This window comes from Falco biarmicus, chromosome 3, assembly GCF_023638135.1.
Source record: "Falco biarmicus isolate bFalBia1 chromosome 3, bFalBia1.pri, whole genome shotgun sequence".
In the NCBI taxonomy this organism is placed as follows: Eukaryota; Metazoa; Chordata; class Aves; order Falconiformes; family Falconidae; genus Falco; species Falco biarmicus.
In genome coordinates, this window is record NC_079290.1 from 97,646,057 (window position 1) to 97,673,028 (window position 26,972).

At 45.6% G+C, this 26,972-nt stretch overlaps 1 protein-coding gene across 3 annotated transcripts in view; it reads right to left on the bottom strand.

Moving 5' to 3' along the window:
• Positions 1 to 26,972, bottom strand: part of GMPR (guanosine monophosphate reductase) — a 49,672-nt gene that overhangs the window by 10,097 nt on the left and 12,603 nt on the right. For all 3 annotated transcript variants that reach the window (XM_056332318.1, XM_056332320.1, XM_056332319.1), the window contains exons 5-8: positions 21,130 to 21,211; positions 18,621 to 18,727; positions 12,998 to 13,040; positions 6,590 to 6,749 (exon numbers count right to left, since the gene is read on the bottom strand). In XM_056332318.1, coding sequence (XP_056188293.1) covers positions 6,590 to 6,749; positions 12,998 to 13,040; positions 18,621 to 18,727; positions 21,130 to 21,211 — 392 coding nt within the window. The remainder of the gene's footprint in view (positions 1 to 6,589; positions 6,750 to 12,997; positions 13,041 to 18,620; positions 18,728 to 21,129; positions 21,212 to 26,972) is intronic.

Here is a 26,972-nt window from a genome sequence, read left to right on the forward strand (position 1 = left end):
GAAGGTGTGATAAGAAGGAGTGGCAGACAGAAACTATTACACATGTGACCACAATGTCTTGTGCCACCCCTCTCCTCGCTGAAGGAGCTGGGACAGACTGAGTGACCTGTGGTGAAAGTAAGGGGAGCTGAGACATGGCAGGGCAAAGAGAGGTGGCTGGCTTAAGTGGAGTCTGGAAAAGGGGGAGGAAAGGTGTTTACTTAAATGTTTGTTTAATTTTCCAAGGGTGACTAGAAGTTTATATTAGTTGTCAATAAATTAAAACTAAGTTAAAAAAAAAATATCCCCAAGTTGAGACTATTTTACCAACAACAAATGCCTGTGCGTGTCTGGTGCTGGATGACCTGGTTTTGGCTGGCACTAATTTTCTCCCTAGTAGCTGGTACAGTGCTGTGTTTTGGATTTTGGCTGAGAGTAATGTTGATGACACTGATGCTTTAGTTGTTGCTAAGCAGTGTTAACACTAAGTCAAGGACTTTCCAGCTTCTTGTACCACCCCACCAACGAGCAGGCTGGGAGGAGACAGCCAGGACAGCTGACCCAAACTGGCCAAGGGGATATTCCATACCGTGTGACACCATGCTCAGTATATAAATTAGGGGAAAAGCTGGTGAGAGGCTGCTGCTTGGGAACTGGCTGGGCATCAGTTGGCAAGTGGTGAGCAACTACATTGTGCCCCACTTGTTTTGTATATTCTAATTATTTTATCATTATTGTTAGTAGTATTTCCCCTTCCTTTTGTGTCCTACTGAACTGTCTTTACCTTGACCCATGTATATTTTTTTTTCTCCTTTATTCTCTCCCCCGCCCACTGTGGGGGCTGGGGGGGAGGTGAGCGAGCAGCTGTGTGGTGTTCAGCTGCCTGCTGGGTTGAACCACGACAGTGCATTACAAAGGGTATCACAAAAGCTGGCACACTTGGCAGTGAGCTGCATAAGCAAGTCAGCAGGAACCACTGAGGGATTTGCAGCTCTGACATCTTCCCCGGAGTTACGACCAGAAACTAACCCTTTCTCGGAAAAGAAAGGTGGACGGAGCAATTGGGATTCCTCAACAGCTGGGAAAGGTGTACTCGGATGCTCTCATCTGCTCATAGAGCAGAGACTGTGTCATTTGCCACTAAATGGTGAATAGAAAGGGAGAAAACTACTTGCTTTAGACTTTTTGCATGGGGTCTGGTCTGCGGTGTGCCCTGTAACTCCTGGCCAACTTAAGCCTGCTGCTTGAGTGGGCACCCTGGCAGGGTGGATGGGGTGAAGCACATGTGATGGTGCTCTGTCAGCCCAGCAAAATGTGGGTCAGGACAAAGGGGTCAGGCTGCTCTGGCATGAGGCAACCTTATGAGTAAAGCATTTAGGAAATGGCAGAAATTTGGGGCTGGTCTTCCAGGCTATCATATGGGATACAGAAAAAGTAAGCGGCAGCCAGCTGCTGGTGCTATTCTGTCTCTGTGGCCCAAATTCCACCCCACAGTTAGTACAAAGGGCCAAACCCCAGCTCAGTAGTAGCTGTGGACTGCTGAGTGAACACAGCAGAACTGCAGTGTTTACACAACCTGTGAAATCTCAAACAGGTCAACAAAACCAAATTGGCTCTAACTGAACGATACTGTGTGTGGTCTCTGTCCCTGTTTGCCTTATTTCTTTTTTCCCACAAAAAATACCTCAATTGCCTTTCAGAAATTCCCAGCTCTGATCCATGTTCCTTGTGGAAGGAGGTAAAAAAGGTAAAAATAAACCAATATATAAATGACAGAGAAGTAATGAAACTGGCTACACAAATTTCATAAAAAATTAAATGGGATCAACTTGACATATTCATTACAAAACCAACTACTCTCATGACTTTATTCCCTGCTACAGCCATCTCACCTGTCAATTTTCATTTAACTGTTTGCTGGAGGCTCAGGTTCTCCAAACAAAATGTGTAATTTTGAGACTATGAAGTTAAGTGACAAGTAGCCTGATTCTGCAGGGGGCTTAGTGCACACAGAGCTCCCCACTGTTTGAATAAAACATCGTGAGTGCTCAGGCTCTTTTAAAGACAAAACAGCTTATTAGGATCGCTGATACAGACCTACACCTGGGCTTTTAAAATGTGTATGAAGAAGCCCCCACTGACTTGACCTGGTTGGGGTACCCAACATTTAAAATGCTGACTTAGTTTTTACTTTGTTAAAATGCTTCTGGTTCAAGGTTGCCATAAGCTAAACTAGTAAGTGACTGAACTTCCTGTACCTTTTCCTGCAGCAGTAATTCAAACCAAAGCCTTGCCCTGTTTCCAGGCACTCCTTCAATGCCCAGCACATTTATGGTGCTGGATAACTAACAGTTGCTATTTTTAAACCACAGTGACACTTGTGCTGAGACAGGCCGTGCAAGACCCAGACCAAGGTTGGTATGGGTAGCAGCTCTGCACTGCAGCTGCAATGTAAACAAGATGAGAATCTGCTCCTTCACAGGTAACAGCCAAGGCTTACAGATTTCATGTTTGGAGCTGTTGTAGCTAGCGGTGGACTGGGGGACTCCTACGTTACCTATTAGTGGCACAAAAAGGCAGTATCTCAACAGAGACTAAAAATTTCAGATTGTGCTTCTGCTCCCTTGTTGCTGAGAAGGCTTCAGACCTTGAGCCCCAGGGTACTCTACAATCAGGATGCAAATCAAAATACAGCTATGGATCAAGCAGGATTTGTGTGGTATTGCCCGTAAGGAACTGAAAGGGTCTGTCTAGACTGAGCCAAATACACTGCCTTTCTGTGGCTCCCTTTACCCCTAACAAGGCATAGCATTTGCACTTTATCTCATTTTTAAGGGGGACCAATGTCAATTAATTCTCCTGCTGGTGATAAATTTTGTTGTGAGATCACCCCCCCCCCCTAACTAGGTGGAGTAGAACTGAACAGCTGCCTTGGTCCTTTGGCCCACTGGTACGGTGAGCTTTCTCAAACTTTCCCTGCAGCCTCTCACCGCTCTGTGGTGGCCAGGCCCTGAATGACTGTGCGGCGCTGAGATCCATGCAGCATGCCTGGGCTGCTCTGTGAGCTCGCAGGGAGCTGCCATTAGCTACATGCCTGAGCAGCGCGAGGCCTTTCCCACACTCCAGCTGACACAAGCACAGGGTAGCAAAGGACAGTGAGTTATCGTATTTCAGATAACAGGTTGCCAGCACTTCTGTGTAACTGGCAGCTGCCACTTCTCAATTATGAGATAATTACTAGTGCTGTCCGCTCAGACCATTTGTTCAGAGGCTTTGATGACAAACAGATTTGCTGGAGGACAAAAGAAGCCCCAAAACTGTACACAGCTTCTGGGAAGCAGCATACAAACACAGAGAGAATCAAAGCTCAGAGGTATGTGGCACATCTTTCTGGTGCATTGTTTCAGCTTGTCTCATATGCGGATGGACCCTTGGGCAGCTTGCTTGTCTGCAAATAAACAGTTGTGCTTGAAAGGAAAAGCGCACTGAACCTGCAGTGCCAAAAGGGCCTTGCAGGTCAGCCAGGTGAAAAGCCAGTCACTTGAGTTCTCACCTGAGCAATCCTCTGGCCACCCTCAGTGTAGCCAGATATCCCGCAGTGTTTTTAACTGCTACACATGCAGCCCTATATGAGATTTTTTAAAAAAATAAAACATCCCTTGCACATTGACACTGATCTGAACCCCAGAAAGAGCTACACAGGCTCAGGTGAAGTAGGAAGGGTACACTCCAGTCGAGACTGACCTGTATGTCCTCCTCAGGCACAAGGCAAAGATATCCCTGTCCCCTTCTCATCCTATTAGATGCAGAAAAGTCCTGGTTTTAAAAATCTGTCAGGATACATGTTCTCCTCAAACCATAGTATTTGCTGTCTGTTTTTGCTTGTTAAGAAATCTCTTTTTTCCTGCAAAAACAAATGCCCTTGGAACTTGCCAAAACGCATCACAAGCTTTTTTGCCCTTGAAACACTCTCTACTATCAACTCTCATCCCTATGTCCAACTGATCTTTTTCTCTTCAGAAGTCTTCCTCAGATAGTAGTATTGACCCAGACTATGCCTACTAGGCACAGACTATCCGGTAAGCGCAGTGTCTACAAGCTCTCCATTTCCCCATTCTCACACGGGCTTCTCTTTTCATGAGCCTTGGGCTTTCTGCCAGAGCAGGAAAGCCAGTGACTTCATTTGTCTCCAGGTCTCTCCTGCACAATGTCTATCACCAGCCTTCCTTAATCTCCACTATTATTACAGTCTAGGAGCTCATAATAATTTAGTATCTTTATCAATGACACAGGCAGTGGGAAGAGCACCCTCAGCAGGTTTGCAGATGACACCAAGCTGAATGTTGTGGTTGACATGCCCGAGGAGGGATGGGATGCCATCCAGAGGGTCCTGGACAAGCTCAACAAGTGAGCCCCTGTGAACCTCATGAGGCTCAACAAGGCCAATTGCAAGGTCCTGCACCTGGGCTGGGGCAACCCCCGGTATCGATACAGGCTGGGGGGTGAAGAGGTGGAGAGCAGCCCTGCAGAGAAGGACTGGAGGGTACTGGTGGACGAAAAGCTGGACATGAGCCGGCAATGCGCGCTTGCAGCCCAGCCAGCCACCCGTGTCCTGGGCTGCATCAGCAGCAGCGTGGCCAGCAGGGCGAGGGAGGGGATTGTGCCCCTCCACTCCGCTCGGGTGAGACCCCACCTGGAGTGGCTGCGTCCAGCTCTGGCGTCCTCAGCACAGGAAACACACGGACCTGTTGGAGCGGGTCCGGAGGAGGGACCACGGAAATGGCCAGAGGGATGGACACCTCTCCTGTGGGGAAAGGCTGAGAGAGCTGGGGCTGTTCAGCCTGGAGAGGAGAAGGCTCCGGGGAGACCGTACTGCAGCCGTTCAGTACTTAATGGGGCTTGTAAGAAGGATGGGGACAGACTTCTTCGTAGGGCCTGCAGCGATAGGACAAGGGGTAATGGCTTTAAACTAAAAGAGGGCAGATTTAGACTAAATGTAAAGAAGCAGCTTTTTATGATGAGGGTGGTGAAACACTGGCACAGGTTGCCCAGAGAGGTGGTAGATGCCCCATCCCTGGAAACATTCAAGGTCAGGTTGGAAATGGCTGAGCAACCTGGTCTAGCTGAAGATGTCCCTGCTCGCTGCCGGGGTTGGACTAGATGATCTTTAAAGGTCACTTCCAACACAAACCATTCTATGACTTAGTCCAACAGAGACAGGTGCACATGCTCTGAGGTAGGCTGTGTCTTACCGCTTCATGAAGTGCTAGGTGAATTAGTGCACATTTTTATGGTGCATTTTAACTCTTCAGAGTTGGCAGACAAAACCCACAAAAGCCAACGTCAGGGTGAAGGACAGGAGGCGGGTTCAAAGATGCCTTCTATCTAGTGTGATGTCTGGCACTGCTGTGGTCCTATTAGCATGTCTCTGTCAAAGTGAGAATTCCATTTTGTTTTGTGAATCTCATTCTGCTTTACATTCTGCACTGTCACCTTCACAGTGCTGCAACTCTTACCCGTGGTAGCAGCTGAACACGTTGGGAAAAACCCACATGCTGGAGTAGTTGTAGCAGATGAGGCCAACAAAACCCATCAATCCTGAACGTCTGGAACAGTGGGTAAGGTCACTGCTCTGTTACAAACAGCAGTTTACCAGATGGGACCAGAGCCTGAATGTACCCCAGCAGAGGAGAATAATCAAAAGGGACATCTCAACAAACCAATGTATACTGTAAGACAGGAAACATTCTCTAACAGAGTATGCAAGAACCACAAGAACCACGTGGTCTAAGGGCAGTAACTATACCTGCCACTCATAAGAGAAACGGCAGAGGTTTTCTGGAGTCATCTGCTTTTTCAAAAAGTCAACATTCTCAGCACTTACTGGAGTAAGATAGCAATGGACAAGAGATTCCTTTGTAAAGCCTGTCTTCCTTTCCTGTCCCCTGAGGGTATTAACTCAAACCCCAAGCTCCTGCATGCTGCATGATTTGGGGCTACTCTGGTGCTGTTACCCAAAAAGGTGTGGGAAATCTGCTGCCTAAGACCGCCCAGCAAATGCAAGAGGGAGTCCTGGAGCTACTGCCTGTGACTGAGAGGGCTTCGGAGGTCCTGGGCCCTCACTAGTGTTACAGCTGTAACTCAGATCTATACTGGGGAAACCCCAGCTCAATTTCACCAGGCACCCACTTTTTGCAAACAGAAGGGAGCATGTGGGCCAGCCAGGAGCCCATACTCCAACCTGGACAAGCAGAGGGCCAGAAACTGCAGCCTGGTATGCCATGTTCTGGCATTTAATTCATACACATCCCAGGAGACCCGTAAGTCAGAAAAGTGCCTCATGAGTTCCCAGACCGTGCAGCTAGTGCTGCAGCGACAGCACACCGCACTGGCCGCAATCAACCGAATGCGGTTGCTCTCAGCTAGCCACCCCCAGCTCCTTTTCCCTGTCTCCCCCTTGATGTCATCCCTCCCTCAGATCTGCTGCCAGAAGTGTTGGTAACAGCTTCCTAAATGGGAATAGAGGCATGGGCCTGTTTCCAACAGATGCCTTTTGTGCAATTCCACTCCAGAAGTTACTGAAAGGCTGGCTCCTGTGTAGAATTCATACCTGTACTCAGCAACGCCTCCTGCGTGCTTCTTCATGGCTGTATCAGAGCTCATTCCATAGAAGAGTTTCACCTTCTTGCCATTCTTCTCCATAATCTCTCCAGCACACTGGTCATGGCCTGCAAACATTCCTCCAAGCATAACAAAATCAGCACCAGCTCCTGTGATCAACAAAGTGACATGTAAGAAAGCAGGGAAGGGAGAAGAGGACGAAAGACAAAGCAAGAACACAGTGGCCTCCAAAAACAATAGCGAGCCCTGAATAATTGGGTACAGAGAGTTCCCTCCTGTAACAGATGCAGCAAACTTGGAAGAAGTGCTCTACTGAAGAACTGACACATGCTGAACTGTATTTCTCCGGTATTTTAAATGGAAAGAATAATCCTTTTCTGTTGTGATGACAAAGATCTAGATTTTTCTGCTCCACCCCAGACTTTTATTTTCAAATTCAGTTTTAACCCTTTACTCCCTAATAGTATCTGAGCACAGTTCCTTATTAATTACTACTGTGACTGCAATATTCGGAAGCCTTAATCGCAAGGCTGGGCCCTGTTGACCTCGGTGCTGCACGGAGAAGAGGGCAGCTCCTGCGTCAAGGCCTTTCTAGGCTACAAGCTGTGAGTGGGAACGTACCCTGAAGGCAGTATGTACTCCTCCCTACACTGACATAAACCCACCAGGTTTTGTAATGAAATAATTTTTCAATCATCCGTCTGTTCAGTGTGGGTCTGGGCGATCACTTGTCAAAGAGATCTGGATGGGTCTGCATTTGGTTCTTGTTGTTTTAAAACTCTAGGCCAAGGACCACCACCCCTGGGTTCTGTGGTTCTCAGCATGCATCACAAAGGAGGTCTAAGCCATAGCTACAACTCCTAAATATGTTCCAGATACTGAATAACAACACTGAATACTCAATCATGCCTGTTTGGTTTGTCCATCTCCTGTGGCTTTGCAAATCATGAAATCAATTCCACTGGGAGTAAGATCAGGAAGAAGGTTTTTGGAATCACTCTTGATTTTCTGCAGTGATTTCCAATATTTCCAGCTGGGCTGGAACTATTCCACCAGCAGCTCCTCCTGTGGTATTTTGGCATATCTAGTCTTGCTTGGAAAAGTTTGGCTTTCACTCCTTTATGAGCCTGTGGTGACCCATTCCTGAAACAAAACATTTTCCTGTTCAGCCTCTGCTTCTTCGGTGTGTATGTGTCAGAACAGGCCTCCCCTCTGCCCAGCTTTTTCCCAGAACTGGCAAAAGAACAGGGCTATAAACCTCACTTCATAGAAAGCAGATGAGCCTCAATTAACCCCGCCCCATCATGAACATGTCAGAACTCTGGGGAGATCCCAGGCTAGGTAAGTCTGGCGTTAGGATTTGCTCTAAGCTCTTGTCACTATCCAAACGATACTACTGGACCTTGAAATCTGAAAAGTGAAATCATTAAATCTGCTCAGCTTCTGCCATCTCCCTAAAAGCTCTGTACACAAACTTGAATGTGGGAGTATTTGCATCTTAGAATACATAACAACTGTGGAGTATGCACTGATTTATAAAAGCCAGTTCCCTCCCTCCACCCCTTTTCCAAAGAGCAGATCTAGCAGCAGCACTTGGGAGCAGAGCACCCAGCTGCTCTGCTGACCTCACCTCCCTTCGCCTGGTTGTTGTCTGAAAAGAACAGTATGTCCATGGTAAAAGGATCTTAAAAACAAGGCTTGTGCAGAACGGCTGAGCGCATCACAAGCAGTATTTATAGCCAGGCACCCATTCAGGTGTCCTGTCATGCCAGCTACCTGGCAGATTTTTCCTGAGCTCTCTCGTTTCAGATGGCTGAGTTTTAAAGCCTCAGTTTGACTCAGTCTGATACTACTATTAACCTGCCAAAACCAAGGGAACACTCATCCTTTAAGACATTCTCAATTACTGGTGGGGAGCTCCTGTTGTTACCTGGCACAATCTTGCTCCATCTTTACAAAAAGTACCCTGGGAAATCTAGTTGATGTCTTCGTCACGGGTGGAAGAAAACAACATGAGAAAGAAGGGATGTCTTTGGGGTCAAGGTTTCAAAGGAGGGTGTTTAAACAAGTCAAAGTCCTGCCCAAGGACTCTGTCTGGTCAATACTATCCCCCGATCCCCAGTTCTAGTCCTGCCTCTACTTGTGGGTCTCACAGACTCCAAATTATTAATGCAAGACAGTCACATGAAATCTACACTTCAGAATCACGTGATTTTGGTTCCTGTGCACTTAAGTATCTATTTATTATGTTTCTTTTGACTGTGTATTTTGGGAGGAAAACAAGTATGTTTGAATTACAGGATTGAAACTCATCCAACTTGAGTAACTTTTGCAAACTACAACATAATTCACCAAGCTCTTCCAGAAGAGAGGAGCTATGTTACAGCAGACGCAGCACATCCAAACACTGGAATGACACATGCTTACTGCTCTGCAGCTCCAGGAATGACAACCCCATATTAAATACACTTTTCCAATGCTCTCTAGAACTTTCCAACCTGCTTCAGTGTTGCAAAGATGTCCAAAGGTTTCAAGTCTGTTCCGCTGCTTTTCTAACAGTTAACATCCAACCAGGAGGCTGTAGTTTTTAGCATCGTCTTTCTTTACTTTGGCGTGGGGTTTTTTTGTATGAACAGAAGCATTGATGATGTTTGCAGCACCCAGCTGCAGTCTTTCATTTTCAAGTACATACAGACAATATGCCATTATTTTAAGATGTGGGGGACATGGAACACCTGGCAACAACCCCCTAGATAATACAGGATGTGATGGGTAACACTGCATACAAGCATCCCAGTAGCTCACCCAGAGTTTGCTAGACTTGACCCGTTTCTACACAATGCCACTTCAATGCACTGACTTGCTCCTTGAGGCCTGCACTGCATCTGGGCTGATTTTGCTCATTCACATTTCACAGTGCCTCCTCTTTCAAGCCCTTACAGAATATGTGTGCTGACGCCAACCCCATCTTGCAGCACTCACAGTTCTGCTGGATCTGGATGGAGTCCCTCAGATGTCTTTTGTATGCCTGGTAATACAAGTTACTGATAACCAGATTGGCTCTGCACAAATTCAGCTGGAGTCAGCCTGGATTTGTAGTCTGGGCAGCCCTCCAGGCAGATGCAGCATTAAGTCTGCCTGGACCACAGCTGGCCCTGGAATCAACATTCACCTGTGCTCCAGCTGAGCCAGCAAGCCTCTGCAGCAGTAGGTAACACACACAGCTATTGAAAACAGGAAAAAAAGCCAGTATGATCTCTCAAGTATATTTTGGAACCAGTATATGTCCCCAGTTGACTTTTCCACATGATTCTTCCTTCCTTTTCCTTCTCTGCTCCTGTATCTCTTCTCTCCACTGCTGTAAGGAACAGCAGTATTGTGTTAAAGATGCTGGCATAGAACTCAAAAGGCACATTCTGTTCCTGGCTGTGTCGCAAAAATATATGTGACCTCAGGCAACTGAACTTAGTATTTCTGTGCTTTGACTTCTCATCTTTAAAAAAGGAGACAGTAGTGCTTCCCTGGGGCATTCTAAGAAATGTGCTCATGTTATCAGCCTTTCCAAGGGTCCAGTTATGTGACCCATCTGTGAGCCCAACACAGAGTTTTTCCATGTTCTCTCTTATTCCTGCATCAAAACACCTCTTGTCCTCCTGATCAACCTACATCTTTTCCATTATCATCTCCAATACCCAGATGGCAGTGACATCTCCAGTTTACCAAATCCGTACTAGGTTCCCATCCAGCAGTTCCAGAATTCCAACAGTCTCTCCCAAAGTATCTGTCACTTCTGGCATTTCTGCCCTCCACTTTCAGCACTTCACTGTTCCTTGCCTTCTTCAACAGGCTTCCACTGTGTTTCCCCTCTGCCAAAATGCCCAGTCTGCCTCTGACTCCTGACACCAGTCAATGTGTTTACCTTCCACTTGTAAAGCTTAGCATCTTCTTCATGGTTCACAACTACTCACTTGCACTCAGTCCACTCTACTCCTCCTGTTCCCATGAACTTGCCTCCTCCAGTCACATCTTTAGCCATCTGTCAATGCTAGTCTTCAGATCTGGGACTCCCTCAGGCTTTTTATGATTCAAATGGCTGCTTTGTCACTGCTTTATAAAGAACACCTCAACATCCCTTTCATAAAGACTTTACAGTGATCCACCAAAACCAGATAGTATAATCACTTTCATCAAAAGCCTTCTTTGGGCCTCTTGTCCACGCTTTGTCCAGTCCTCCATCCCCAGGTGAACTGTACATGAGTATATTATATCACCCAGTCTCTGATATCCAATATATTTATCTAACTACTCCTCCTCAAGAGGCTCTCGGCAAGCACAGAGGTCTGTGCTAGACAATTCAGTATCAGTATCAAGGTTTTAGCTTGTAAATGCTGGGCATCAAGGCTATCTTCTACGTGGCTCACATAGCCAATCACCTCAACAGCATGCAGCAGACACTGATAGCAGTAACATTATCTAGAAGCTTATTTTGCCATCCACCTTTGACAAAGGCACACCTGGCTCCAGCTAGTCAGATGTCCACAGTGTGCCTACCTCAATTACACACAACCAGCTATGGTAAGTTTATTGCCTCAAGGTAATCTCTATCAGTTCCAGCCCTGTACTTGTGACACACGGGTCAGATGGATCTGTCTGGCCTATTGTCAGCGTAGAACTTCTGCTTGCATAATCTCAGCTTTCTGATGCTCCTCTGTCCCAGGGACAACCTGTAGTAGCCTTCACACATGCACCACTGTGAATCCCAGCACCTCTTGACAATCAGCAAGGCCAGAATCTGCCCCTTCACAGGTTTTAAGCAAGTTTCTGTTCAGTTAGCCCAAAGAGACCACAAGGACCCTTCAAACTTGCTATAAACATCACAAAGGAAAACATTTTAAATACTTTGAAGTTGCTTCCTGTTATTCTAACTTCTGGAAAATACTCTTGTTGAAGAAAGACCTTTTCCACGGACCAGGTTTCTGTGCGAGTGGCTGGGAACGCAGTGAGGTCGCAGTCTCAGTTCACAAGCTCCCAGTGACAACACCATCAGCAAGAACCCAGAGAGCTGCGGAGCCAGAGAAAGTCAGGCAGAACAAAGGCCTCGCTGCAGGCGGCATGATGTCAGAGTAGGCTGGGCTGAGGAAAGGTTGGGTGTTTTTTTAATACAATCTTGTTGTCAAAGAGGGTGGATGCCGCTGTTCAGCTATGTCAGAATCACCCAACTGGAAGTATCTTTTCCCTACGCCACATCACCCACTGGGTAACGCAAGGGCGATGTGAAATCCTGTGACTGCGCAGATTCCTTGCTAGTAGCAATCACTCCACGGCTGTGCTTAAAATTTTCTAATTAAGTCTTCCTTGTCATCTGACCTGTCTAAAAACAGGAGCTGTCTGCAAATTTAGAAGACAGATTTTGGCTTCAACCTTTCCAGGAGGCCCAGAGTTTTTCTTGGCAGGTCTGTAATCTGAGTTTAGGCCTGCCCCTGCTTTCCATATTTGCAAAGCTTCCTGCCAAGCAGACACGCTGTGCCATAATGTGCTATCTCTGGTACTGCACTGCCCTGAACTCCCAATAAAGGACTGTGCTCTCCCACTGTATTCTGAGTATTACCCCACTGTCACATCTCCAAAGGGTCTGGCATTTTGGGGGGTGGGGGAGTGTCTTTAAATGTCCTGACAGCCCACTGTGCGTTTAGCACCTGGTTCACATATGCTGCTGCAATAAGTTTATGGTGAAGTGACAATCCTGACCTTGACCCCCTGCACTGATGTAACTTTCATGCCCCACAGACAATACACAGAGATTAAATTCTCTATTCTCAGCAAGAGCTGGTACAATTCACTGAAGCTACTGGCATGACAGCAAAATCTGTTAATTATTAACTTAGATGTTTTAGACATCTGCTCAGCTCTAGGGGATACAGTATAAATAAAATCTCATCTCTTCAAGTGGACAGCTGATCCCAAGAACATCTCCAGGGATCTGGCCTGCCTTTCTGTTTTGCTCTTCTGTCCAACACACATTCCATCAGGTCTTCATCCACTCAAGGCCCAAGTCAGCCAGATCTGGCGAAGTTACAGGCATCTTTGAACCCTACTCAGAAGAAACCCTTATCAGTTTTCTTTGTACTACTGTCCCAGAGGCTGTATCTCATGCACACCTGGCAGACAGTTTCTAAGTAGGACTTTGACCATTTTACGTTTTGTCCTGCAGAATTTGGACTGCCTGGTCCAAAAAGCAAATTCATGTCTGGTGTATTAGTTTCGCTGGAGTCGCCCACAGGGACGAATGCAACCACCTATTGCTGAATACACGCATGAATTCTGCATCGACCTAACTCCTGCATCAGGGCTGAGGGTGCCGGGGTCGGTACAGCGGGTGGCACTGCGCCGTCCTTACCAAACGCTTTGGCGACATCTCCTGGGCAGCTGCATCCTCCGTCCTGCACAAAGGAAACACGACAGTGAGTGGCAGCGAGCTCACCCGGGACCCTGCGACCTGCAGCAGAATGGCCCCTGCTCAGGAACAGTGTCAGGAGCTGACTGTGCACCTTTGGTATTACAGCCTCTTGGCTGAGTTTTAAGGGAATCTGTATGATCCTTTCTATTGCTTTTCCTTTTTAGGCTCTTTTACTCTACCATCCACTCTACAGACAATACCACTGCTAACAGCAGCAATGCAACTTCTGACGGCAATCTCCCCAGCCCCAGAAACTGGAAACCACAACCTCCTCTGGTGATCATTGCTGCCATTTTAATGAAAGGCTGTGTGATGCAGAGGTAACACAAACCCCCTACCTTAAACCACCAAAGACATTTAAAATAACTTTCTCAGCAGTTTACAATACATTAAAAGGTCACAGTGGGAGGGGTGAGGAAATATACCATCAGCTAGGTTGGATTTTGATCTGATAATCTCTAAGCAAATTGGGTAATCTAATCTTTGGTAAGTGAAAACGAATCTCTTGCCATACTCCTCACTGTTTGCTATGGGTTTGGTAAAGAAACAACAGCACTTTGAGATGTGCAGCATTTTAGACCTACGTGTTTCAGTTTCAGTGCAGAGCAAAGAAGCGGCTGACGAGGGGTTTCGGTTGAGGGGAGGGGAGCTACGCATGTGGGATCGGGCTGTAAAAAAGGAATGGCACATAGCAGAACTTATCATGTGCTATGGTACTTTAGGTTTTTGTAAAGGTCTGAGCCTCGGATGAAAGATCTTTCTGCTCTACACAGTCATTGTACCAAGAGGGCTCCCCATTCCTTTGATGAGCAGGGTCCGTGCAGACTGCCGACAGCTCTCCTGCTTTTGAAGCTACTCCCCAGGCTGAACGGTTACTGCATTTTGTTTCACCTCCCTGTGGGGCAGAAACGCATGCCTCTGTGTGACCTGCCACCGAGCACAGCCAGGTACCCCCGCCATCCGCCATTTTAGAGCTGGCTTTTGTGGGTAGCTGGCAGTGGGGCCGAGTGTCAGAACCTCCCTGTGTGCAGAAAAGGATTCAGACACAAACTGAGCAGCTAGATCCAGAAGTGAGTGGCTTTTCAAAGGGCATCCCACTGCAAACAGCGCCTGGTAGAACTTTAAAGGCTTTTATTTCACTTGCTGATAACCTCCGGCACATCATGCCTTTTGTTGAGCTAGACACTCTTGCTGTCAGCTCCAGAAAGGAGTGCTGGGCTGACAGCTGAATCTCCCTCTCCTGTTAAGGGCTCTGCTTGTGCAGTTCTTTCCCTCTGACAAGTCTGTCAGAGCCTGGAGGAGGGTGTGAGTGTGTGTGCATGTGTCAGGGGAGGAAAAGCTGAGGTGGAAAGAGGGGTCTAATAATCTTCAAAGAGTAGTGTCAGGAATTTGACTGACTCTTACTGTCTGACTGAGACAGGCTGGCTATGAATGCTCTCCGGTAGATGGATTTCAGTCTGTTCTCGTTGGGTGGCTCGGTGTCTGACTTTTATAATTAACCTAGTAGTGGCAGTGATGGAGGATTTACGTTTTCAGAAGTACCATGGGGATGGGGGCCTTAGCGTGTAATCATTAATCATCGGCTTCAAGAAATATCACTTTGAATGTCACCAAATTACAAAATGCTAGGCAGATTAAGAGACTTTCCCAAAAGCTGAGTTACCATTTAAGATAAAAGGAACCGATGATGATGATTCACAGCACTCCTTTATCTGTAAATGTCTCCACTTAACTTCACATACGCAGGTAAATTTAATGATTCACAGAAAGGGAAACAAAAAGAGGACATACTAAGCAGTTATACCAGAAGATGCTACATAATAACACTATATGCATTAAATCACTTCATCCCATGTGAAAATCGAGCACTCTGTTTAGAAAATAAGACTGCTTCTGCTGCATTGTCTGGGAAGCTGCCTCTTGCAGTTCAGCTCATCCCAACAGGGGCCTGGCTCTGGACTCAAAATGACTTGCAGAACTGCTGGGCTTCAGTCACAGAGCTTGCTGCAGGCTCAGGCTCTACCTCACAGCCCTTGGGAAATGTATCTGTACAAATCTGCCTGTGAATTCAGGAGAACTGGCATTACGCTGAAGTAAGCCTGCTGGAAAGGGTGGCCGTGCAGCCTGCAGGGGGCATGACTGGGAGATAACTGGGTGCTAAACTGGAGAGGGGAAAACAGCTTTCCAGTCAACAGAATTACTTTAACGTGCTAAAATAAACGTTATTTTCCCAGTCTTGTTCTCTGAACAGATAAACCATTTTACAACAACAAAATCTAGCCTGAGGAAAAGAAATACAGTATGGAAAACCAGTATCAACTGGCTGAATATTTAATATTATATGCGCCTTTTATTACATTTATAACTATGATTTATATGTTTCAAACAACCTTTATAATAAACTGTATAACCAGCCCTTCTATCAGCAAACAGATAGCTATTTATTATGCAGGAGATGTATAAAGAATGTGGCATATACAGCAGTAGAAACAATACATATGGTGCTTTATTCTGAACTACATATGCTGGGCGTATTTCTGTGGAAATTCTGGAAAGTGTTCTGTGTGGAGGAAGAGATGGTATGGCAGTAGCTGGGTGAAGAACACCTTAGTCATGCTTTTAGATGAACACTGGCGGCCCATCACCCAGGCAGGGTGAAAGGGATATAGGGATCTCCACCAAATGATAGCCAAAGAAGAGATGACAGATGCAAGGCTGCTTTCCATTCCCCACATTGCTAGCTTACTAGAATACGTGACTGCCTCTCTATCCAGCAGAGTAGTTCTCTGACCTATAAGGAACAGAAACTTTATCTCAAGTAGGGCATTTCTGGAGGAGCTCTGCTAAATGGCCCCTCCACTGTAACTCACTGCTGCGCTTTCTCAAGGCCAATGGATTAGCAAGAATGAAAATCGAGACCATTGGCTCCCAGACAAATAGCACAGGACAGAAACAGTGCCTGTATCTTAGACAGGGTTTCCTCTCTTCTTTCAGTGAGTCATGAAAGATTCATTTCTGAGGTGAGCTTTAAGTCTTAAAGATAATTTAGCATGAGGAAAGTAACTGGTGCAATTCTACCTTCCGCTTCTCTGTGCAAGTGACTCTAGAGAGACACCAGGCATTCACTCAGACTATCATGTTTGTCTAAAAATTGTCACTTTCTTCATCAATATATCAGCTCCAAAAATCATCCATGATCACTTCAGTAATACAAACATTTAATATCCCAGTTTGTGCTGCCATCCTAGCAGAGCTACTTCAAAATGGTTCAAGCGTGCAGTGCCTCTACTGCGCTCAGCGCCATCACTTTCTCATTTCGTGGGTGGGACTTCTTTCCTTTCAAATGCAAGCTGGCCCAATGTTACAACAAAGAGGAGCAATTCAGTGAAGGTACTGGACAAGACAGAAGTGGATGCAAGAAAGCACCCCAAGGGACTAACCTGCATCATACCATCAGCTATAATCTACACGAAAATAGCTGGTAGGCTTTGAATCTTTTCACATCCTTCCTGCTGCTTCCATATCAATATGATAAAAAACTGCTGGATATATTTTCTCCTGCCAAAATGACGTAGATAGCTGTGGTAACACCTTGCCTGTAGTGGTTTCCTTTGGCTCAGGCAGGGTGTGCCCCTTCCTGAATCTACACAATGACAGTAGTGAGACATTTTGAGGGATGCCACGAATACTTGTTGCCACTAGACCCAGTTATATACTTAGGCTTGCTCCCGTATGGTGTTTTTCCCTGAGGAGGACACCTCTCTTGTGATACTCTTGCCAGAGCTCTGACAATGACCATGCAGCCCAGCCTTTTCCTTCCCCAACAAACACATGAATACCTATCTGAATGCTGCAGAATTCAGGCATAATATCCTCACCCTTGCTTTAGTCTCCTTAGCTTGGGCAACGGAGTTGAGTTCCAGCGGTGTTAGGGATCCCAACTCCAATTCTCTTGGCCAAGATGTTGTAGCAGACAGGTATTGAATTGCCTTCCTGTACTCCCCCTGTCATAGCTTGGGGGTCAATAGCTGTGGGCTCACTGAAGCCAACATTACCGGAGCAGGTCAGGAACTGATCCATCCCCAAAGCAGGAAAGGAGAGGAGGAATAGTACAGAACTGTCTTATTTTTCAACAGTCTAAATACACACTCCCTCTTTTCTTTTAAAATCAAGATAATAACATTCTTCTGAGGGTCCTAGCAGAAAGTGATTATTGCAAAACTAGGATGGGTCTCTGAGCACCATGGCTAGGATGATGCAGATAGTTATCCAGCCTTCATGGTAAAGAGTCAGTTTTTTATGCTCTATTGCACAGGTGTTCTGCTGTCTGCTATAGACATAAACATCTGTAATACTGTCCAAAGTCATAAAATCACAGACTGCTTTTTTCTGCAAAATTCATATAGGACAGCCATGGAGGGGAGGTTATACATATGCATTAATAAAGAGCAAGAGAGATCTAACTATAACGCATACTTGTTTTCCTGCTCCATTATACCCACAGCTCCAAGAAATACAGTCAATACCTTTACCCATCTCCAGTCACTTTGTTCTCCTCTCCCCTCCTTCCTCAACAACACAACACATCCCTTTCCTCACGTGGGTACTAGTCACAACTGGGTCAAACAAATGAGGGCCTTCCAGCGATTTCACTTGGCAGTAGATCTAAAATTCACTGTGTGCTCTTTTCTAGGGCTGCAGCGGGAGACTGTTGGCTGTGAGTGTACCTGTGAGCACAGCACACACTGGTCAGCCCCTGTGCCCTGTGCCAGTCAGATTGCTGAGACTGCCAGCCTGACACAATCAGGGGCACAATGACTGGCTGGGCATGCCTAAGCACACAGCACCTCTGGGTGCTCTAGGCTGCAGTCTAGCTCACTCTGGGGCCACGCTTACAGATTTGCTTTTTTTATGTGAGGTGAATCTGGTCTTGCTGGTAGAGTGGAAGCTGCCACTTCTGCAATACTGGCACATGCTCTTTCTTCTCCACAGGCTCATTATTTCCCCAGAGCTTTGAGAGAATGGAAGTGGCTCATGCACCAGCTCTGCTCACAGAGCCACCTCTGAAACACTGCTGCCTCTGCACAGGCAGCTCTGTGAGGATGCTATCTGAATCAATCCAGCTACTAGAGCACAGATGGGGTCATACTATTTTATTCTGCACTCCCCTCTACTATTGCCTGTCCCTCAGTCCTCTCTGGGGAAAGCCTTGTTTACATTTCACTCATTTTTGAGAAATCTTCTGTAGGAATGATCGTGAAAATCAATGTGAAAGTACTATCAAGCTTCCTATTCTGTTCACGTAACAGCTTACTCCATTCAGGGAGCAAAAAGCAGCTTTCCAAAGGCACAAACAGGAGAGAGGTGCCCAAGCCTTTTGAAACATCACGGGGAGTTGGTTTCTTTACATTTCACTCTCTACTAACTACCCTAGGAGCTAGTACAGGGGTCAACTGGAGATGACAGAAGGATAGCCTTTAACATGCAGGGTACTGGACTGTTTGATCCTCTTGTTCCACAACGATTTGCACAGTGGGAATCTGAGTAGATGATATTTACTTACAGAGATGATATGTCCTTTCAAGCCATGTGCTGAGTCTGCACACTCAATAACAGCACTTAGCTGTGGATAGCCCACCCCCGTCTTAATCCGAGTGGTACACACAGAACCTAGACAAGAGAATAAGAGGAAAAAACATATTCCACTAGGCTGACAGAAAAGATACCGCTTGTTTTCTTTTTTTTTTGTTTTTCAGAAGAAAAGTGTTTCTGCCCGTATTTCTTTCCTCAAGAAGTCTCCATTGCCAATGTTGCTTTCTCATGGGTAAAAGCAACACATAGGAACTTGAGTTTTGAAATACTATCACACCACTCCATGGGAGCTGTAACTGAGGTGACTAATATCCCCCCTTTCTTCTCCAGGGCCACAATTCCCAGTTTAGGTCCTATCAGTAATGCTTCGTGGCGAGGGAATTACTGTATCATGAGAAAGCAAATCTGACTGAGGCACCTGAAGGGAAAGGGGACAAAAGCACCAGAGTCACAACCCGTGAGACTCAGCAGCAGCATTTAATACCTGAATATTTCTTCCAATAAAAATTTCTATCTCTTTTCTACATATGTTTTTGAAAATAATTATCAGGGAAAATCTGTGCTTTTGTTTTCTTTTTTTGTGATGATTTTCCACAAGGGACAGAAACCCATCTTTTGCCCAATACTTAAAGCAGAAATATTTGGTTGATCACAATAGTTGGGAATATAAGAAAATCAGCACATAGCATTTAAGAGGTGAGACAAGTAATCACCAGAAAGCTGTATAGCGTACTATTACAGGAAACATACTAATTATATCTGATTATTAAACTATAGTATTTATACACATACATGGTGCATGAATATATGTATATATAGAAATAAATGTGTATATATGTATACGTATGTACATATATGTAAATGTATGTATATATAGAAACATACTTACATATATATAAAAAACCCACTTCAATTATAGTTCAACATGGTAACATGGCCATAGATCTTCTGTAATACCTTCTCTATTTTTCTCCTCAAATTATGAGTCAAAATAAGGACTTCTTTTTGCCAGTTCAGGTCTTACAATTTAGGATACAGACCATAAAGGTCTGCACGATAAGACCAAATGCAGTGAAATCTGGATCCCTTCACCCAGCTGATATCCAGGTATACTCAAGCTACCAGTAAAGTAAAAATTTCCAAAGATCTTTCAAAGAACTGACAAGGTGAAAACACTGGAAAGTATTTCTGCAAAGTAGGAAGAAAATTAGTTTTAAAATAATCTCCACAGGGTATGTACTTATATATGCAATGCTTTACAATAAATCACTGACATTTCCCACAGGATGGACCATTATCTGGAAAAGAGCCTCACGGCTTGATCTTCTGTGAGGAACATTTGTTACTTGTGGTGCTGGGTGGTCAGCTTGTACAGATCTGTTCAGAAAGATCTCCAGCGAGGGCTATAAAACATTTGCTCCTATTTCCACTGTGAGGCTACAAACTATAATAATTCTTCTTTTATATCTGAACTTGCCTGTGACCATAGCATCATGACATCTCTGTTGATTATTCACGTATTTTGCAGTATTTACTGTTGTTTGCTGTCTTCCCGGGCACAACTGCAACCTTTATGACATCATTTGCTCTGCTCAAATTATCCATTTATGGACCATAACCATTTGGCATTGCAGAGTAAACAATCTGCTTGCACTGCATTGGCTGCTCACAGCTACATGTCAAGTGGCACTTACGTTGGCAGTTTAAAATCTAGCCCACATATGGTGACTCCAGCCACAGTCTAAAGACAATCACAAAAGGATGGAGCACATGAAGAAACGCACAAGAGAGGCAAAAGAAAAAAGGGAAGACAATATGGCAGTATATACCAGACAACAATATTAGGGAAGGAAAGGCAGGAAAACCACTGCAAGAAATTTAGGGCCCTCCCATTTATCCATGGGAATGTTACAGTGATAGGTAACATATAAGTGCCTTAATGTAAATTTTAGCTCCCAAGCAACAGTAACAGGTAGAGGCAATGTTATCCATGCTTCACCCTTAGCTAATGTCATTTTGTCTTTGAAGAAATTGACAAAACGAGCAACCTCAGCTTAACAGAACGCAAATCATAAAGCTATTTAGAAACCTATCTTTCCTTGATAGAAGTGGATACCTGAACACAGTATCCTTTGAGCTTTAGCTGGGATGACTCAGCCTCTTGTCAACAGGCTAGAAAAAGTGTTCCTAAACAGAACATGCATTATCAGTGATAATGTCAGCAACTCGGGCAACACAGTGCTTCCAGTAACAGGCACGTTCACTGCCAGAAGATGCAATCTGTAACACTCTGCGGTACAAAACACTAGCACCATGCTGATGTATTTCTTAAATACGCTATGTGCAAGGGCACTGCTACTTTATTGACCTGAGTGGGTCTAGGCATCCTAGTCCAAATAGCATTATACACTGGCTCCATCTGGACAACTCCTCCACCAATGTCACCAAAAGTCACACTTATTTGACTGGATTTGACTTACCTGGTCCGATACCCACTTTAATAATATCTGCTCCAGAAAGAATAAGTTCTTCTACCATCTCTCCTGTCACCACATTGCCTGCCTAGACAGAAGGAACAATATCACATATATGGAAGATTTCAAGACTGCTGCAGTAAAGACTAATGATAATAATGCATTTTTATCCCGAGCTTTTACAAGTTGAACTATATAGAGTCATGAAGAATATAGTTTACCATATCGTTCACTGTGACTGCCACAGAGATTTAAAAAATCACACAGGTACATTCGCAAGTTAAAAAAAATTCATGATTGGTCCCAAAACCCTGATACTTAAGATCCCATCAGGATATCTGCTTTGCCTTCCATCCCCCTCATCCTCATGCAGAGGCTCTCAACCGCATAATTCCTAACCGTAAGGGCCAGGCAGCCAAACTTCTCCTTTACATACAGTGCAACTCCTCCACCTCTCCTGCCCTGCCTATCCCTCCTCAACAGCCTGTAGCCCTCCATCCCATCTGCCTACCTTACTTCACGGGAATGTGTTCAGATTACATTTAAACCCCTGGGAAATATCTTTTTCCTTTAGGATTTAGCAGTTTAAGTACTGAAAGAGTAAGGAAGGTACTATTCTTGTCATTTTGTACACTGGTGCCAAAATTGGTATGTACATTCAGACTATGTAAATAAGGTAATTTATATCATATACATTAATTTGGTTGTGGTGATGCCAGAGGTGAAAGAAAGGGGTTTGGATCCCTCTGCATGAACTTCACAGAGATATAGACAGTGTGCTGCTTATGGTGACGTCTTCTTCTAGAAAGAAGTCCTGAATTGGTTTGTGTCCTTTACAACATTTTTCCTTGCACTTCAATACCTCTTTTCCTCCTTTGGCCTGCATACTTGATACCTTTCTTGAAAGCAACAGCAGCCCTCTCAGCCTTTGTCTTGCTCCTTCTAGTCACCTTCTTCTGTAGGCCCTCCATGTCCCTAATCAACTGCTTAGACTTTGTTTGCCTCCATACCAGACAGAATTCCTCTTTCTTGCACCTATGGAATGAGAACTGTCCACAGTAGTACAGGTGAGTTCTCACCAGTGCTTTGCACAATGCTTGCCTTTCCTACAGACGTATCTTCCCAACGCACAAGAAGGCATCTGCTTGTATCATGCTGGTGGCTCATAGTCACCCTGTGACCTAGTCATGCCTCCAGGAACATTTGCCTACTCTGAGGTTTCCAAACCCATGGCACTCCACCTAACATCACGTTACCTATTTCTACTCTGCAGCTCTTCACGCATGGTTTGTTGATGTAGGGCTAGACAGAAGAGATCTTCTGTCAGGGCTTCAGCTGGCAGGGAATATGGGGGCTGTAGAAATATACCGTAAGATACAGCTTTTTCTGGTTCATAGATGCTGTCCTGGTTTCAGCTGCGATGGAGTTAATTTTCTTCTTAGAACTGGTGCAGTGCAGTGTTTTGGAATTGGTGTGAGAACAATGTTGACAACACACATGTTTTCAGCTGTTGTCAGGTAATGTTTACACTAAGTCGAGGACTTTTCAGTTTCTCAGGCCTTGCCAGCAAAAAGACTGGAGGGGCACAAAAAATTGGGAGGGGACAGAGTCAGAACAGCTGACCCAAACTAGCCAAAGGGATATTCCATACCACAGAACATCATGCTGTGCACATAAACTGGGAGGAGTTTGTCAGGACCTGCCGATCACCACTCGCAGGCTGGCTGGGCATCAGTCAGCAGGTGGAGTGCAATTACATTGTGCATCACTTGGGTTTTTTCCTCCCTTCCCTTTGGATTTTGTTTCTCTCCCCTTCTCCCTTTTTTTCATTATAATTGTTACATCATCATAATCATTATTATTATTACTATCATTATTATCGTAATTAATAATAATTGTTTGTGGGGGCGTTGGGTTTCTTCCCCTATTTTATTTTAATTATTAAATTCTTCTTATCTCAACCCTCAGGTTTTACATTCCTTCCTGTTGTCCCCCCCACCCATCAGTGGCAAGGGACAGGGAGCAAGCAAGCGAGCGTCTGCATGGTACTTAGTTACTGCCTGGGGTTGAACCACGACAGATGCCATGAAATCCAGAATGTGGACAAGGACAGCTACGCTTCCTGAGTGATGGATTTCTGCAATCTAAATTCAACAGACCTGACCACAAACATCACTGTTTCATGTATTTGGTGACATCAAAGTATGAAAGGTGAAGCCTGAGAGATGTGTTAATGGGGCCTTCACCCATCAGAAGCCAATGGGAGTTCAGCTCCATGTAGTCACAGCCAGCGGATCCAGCCCTTCACTGGCTGGGTGAGCAGCGGATGCACTGTGTGGGGCGAGCTCTCAACAGGAAGCTGGTGGTCTTAGTCTAGTCTCTTCAGAAATGGATATCTCGTCCTAGGAAAGGAAATAACCACAGCTAGCATGAACGGAGCTTCCATTTTGGAAGCTTCCTCGGAGAAAATGCCAAACGAGCCCAGACACTGAAGAAGCTGCAAGAGATGAAATGCTGGAGGGTCAGTGTGTGGCAGTTTGTAGCGGCGCTGCCTGTGGGAATAAGCTTTAATCTCCAGGAGTGTGAAGACAGGTCACCAAGATTTTAAATGAATTCTGCAGGTATTTAGCAAAGAGGAAGGTTGTTGCTGATAATGCGCACGTGGCTAAGGAGGTGGCTGGCCCAGGGAGCTGTCCCTGCCCTTGGTGGCCAAGCACTGGGCACAGCTGCTGGGCATCCCTGACACTTCCTCTGCCATTTGGCTCCCGAGACAAACCTAGTGCTGTTACTCTTCTCTCAGGCCACGGCAGAAGCCAACCCTGCAGCCCACAGACCACCCCTATTAGCCATCCCCTCTCTGCCCCAGAGCTAATGTCTATGAGACCACACAGTGAGAATGACCAGGAACTTGATCTGGCTGGACACAACCCCTTTTCCAAGGGGGTGAGTGGGGCTGATATCAGCAGACACAGCCTGGAGGAAAGCCAAAGTGCAACCAGAGCAATAGGCTGGGATGGACGGTGCCAACAGACTGCCATGGAAGAAACACAGGATTTGAAAAACAAGTGAGTGGAGGTTACATTGGTGCAGTGGAAAGGCTGGTCATTTTCAGACCTAGAAGATTTGGACAATGCACAGTGAGGCAAACAACAACTCTTTCAAATCGTAAAAATAGCCCGCTGCTGCGGTTGCCATCATGTCCCCTTTTCCCTCTGAAACCAAGCTCCTCTATTAAACACATCAACTGGCCGTCTTTATACGGGATATAAAATGCACTTCAACCACGGTGTAAAACTTTCACAGCTCACTTGTGACTTCCATTTTTCTGAGAGTTGGGGAGGAGAGGAGAGGGGAGAGGAGTTGGAAGGGACCTACAACAATCATCTAGTCCAACTGTCTGACCACTTCAGGGCTGACCAAAGGATAAACCGTGGTATTACAGTCATGAAAGACTGACAGGCATGGGGCATTTGACCACCTCTCTAGGAAGCCTGTTCCAGGGTTTGACCACTCTCTCAGTAAAGAAATGATTCTTTATGTCAAGTCTGAACCTCCTCTGATGGACGCAGCTTTGAGCCACGCGTCCTGTCACTGGGTCCCAGGGAGAAGAGCTCAGCATTTCCCTCTGCGCTTTAGCTCCTCAGAAAGCTGTAGGGAGTGATAAGGTCGCCCCTCAGCTGCCTCCTCCCCAGACTAGACAAGCCCAAAGGCCTTAACCACTCCTCATAAGAAATTCCTTCCAGTCCTTTCACCAGCTGCGTTGCCCTCCTCTGGACACATTCAAGGTCCTTAACATGCTTCCTAAATTGTGGGGCCCAGAACTGCTCACTGTACCTGAGGCGAGGCCGCACCGACGCTGGGTACAGCAGGAGAACCACCTCTTCGGACCGGCTGGTTACGCTGTGTCGGCTGCACCCCAGGACACGGTTTGCCCCCTGGGCTGCCAGGGCACTGCTGACTCGCACTGAGCCTGCTGCCAGCCAGCACCCCCACCCCCTGCTGCAGGGCTGCTCTCCAGCCACTCCCAATTCACACTTGCGTCCAGTGTTACTGTCTCTCACTTAAAGAATCTGGCATTAGTTCCTGTTCATCTCATGCCACTGATGATCCCCCAATGCTCTGATCTATTTAAAACCCTCTGAAACGCCTGTTGTCCCTTGAGAGAGTCCATAGCAGCTCCCAGCTTAGTATCATCAGAAAACACGCTAAGGGTGCAATCAACTCCCACCACCATATCATTGATAAAAATACTGAACAGGACTGTCCCTAGAACTGAGCCCAGAGGAACACCACTGGTAACCCGTCACCAGGCAGATGCAGCCCCATTCACTACAACCCTTCAAGCCCTGCCGTTCAGCCAGTTCTTCACCCAGGACATTGTCTACCTGCTCCTCCCACACTTGGGCAACTCTTGTCCAGAAACATGCTGCAAGGGACAGTATCAAAAGCCTTACTAAAATCCAGAAAAACTGCATTCACCACCTTCCCTTCATCCACTAGGTGGGTGACCCTACTGCAGAAGGATATTAAACAGGACTTTGCCTTTGTGAACCCATGCCTGAATATTGCATTGCTCTTTAAATGTCTTTCAGTAGTACCCAGTATGATCTTCTCCATAATTCTGCCAGCTACTGAGGTTATACTACCATCTGTAGTTTCCCAGGCCTTCCCTCACACCCTTCCTGTAAACTGGAGTAATGTTGGCTAGCTTTCTGTCAGCAGGAACCTTCCCAGACTCCCAAGGCCTTTGGCAGGTGGGTGTGAGGAGTCCTGCTGTAGTATCACTAGCCACTTCAGTACTCTGGGATGAATCCCATCAGGCCCATCATACCACCATCTCATCAGACATTTGAAACCCAAGTCTAGTTTAGGTTTCAGCTCTGTAGCTTGCCTCATGTCTACCGCATGTCCCTAACTAGAAAACCTGCACTGAATAAACCTGCATGAAACATGAGTCCAGTTGCCCACAACACCTGTTTTGTACTTGTACCAAGATGGGCTACGCATTTGTGGAGATCTGAATTAAGGATCTGTAGATGTTCAGAAGACCACTTATTTAATGATATTCCAGGACTTAGCCAGTGTTTGTGAAGTACTGATATGGGAAGAGATATCCTTACTTAATATTTTCGTAGTTTTTATTTAAACAACACTCCTGCTGAAGTCAACAGGAGCTACCTAAGGAGTGCTAGGCCAGGCTTATTCTCCACTTACTGATTTCTGGTTCTATTTCACCATTTATTTATTTGTAATGAATTTTACTTCCCCCTTTTATTAGCCTGAAACGGCTGACAAGCCACGACCTGAAGCACTTACAAAAACAACGATACTGTTAGGCAGCAATTTGTGGTCTATGACACAGGACCACTTAACTTTGCTCAAAACTTCATGATATTGATTACAAATAAAATAAAATAAAATAGGACAGTCAGGAAATAAAGAATATATAATAGGTACAGTGTTTCCAGCTAAGTGCTGCTTCCTTTCTGCTAAGCAGTAATTTGTTATACTAAGTGTTGTACACTCCAAGGTGGGGTGACAGAGAGCATGCTGCTTACAACATCAATGAAGCATCTTTGCTTCATACATCTGGAAGGCAGATAACTACCTGTGCAGTATGACACTAAGCACCTTACAACTTGGTGAAACACTGGAGTATGTGCAACAGATTCATAAATGGGAATGAACAGGTCAATGGCTCCATGAAATTTGGGATCAAATATATATTTAACTTACAAGGCAGTGTCTTCTTATTAGCAGAGCATAGCAGGTTGTCAAACTGTCTCTTCAGAAATACTAACCAGACGTTTAATGTTAAGTTACTGCTAGAGAATGTTGGAACTGCATAT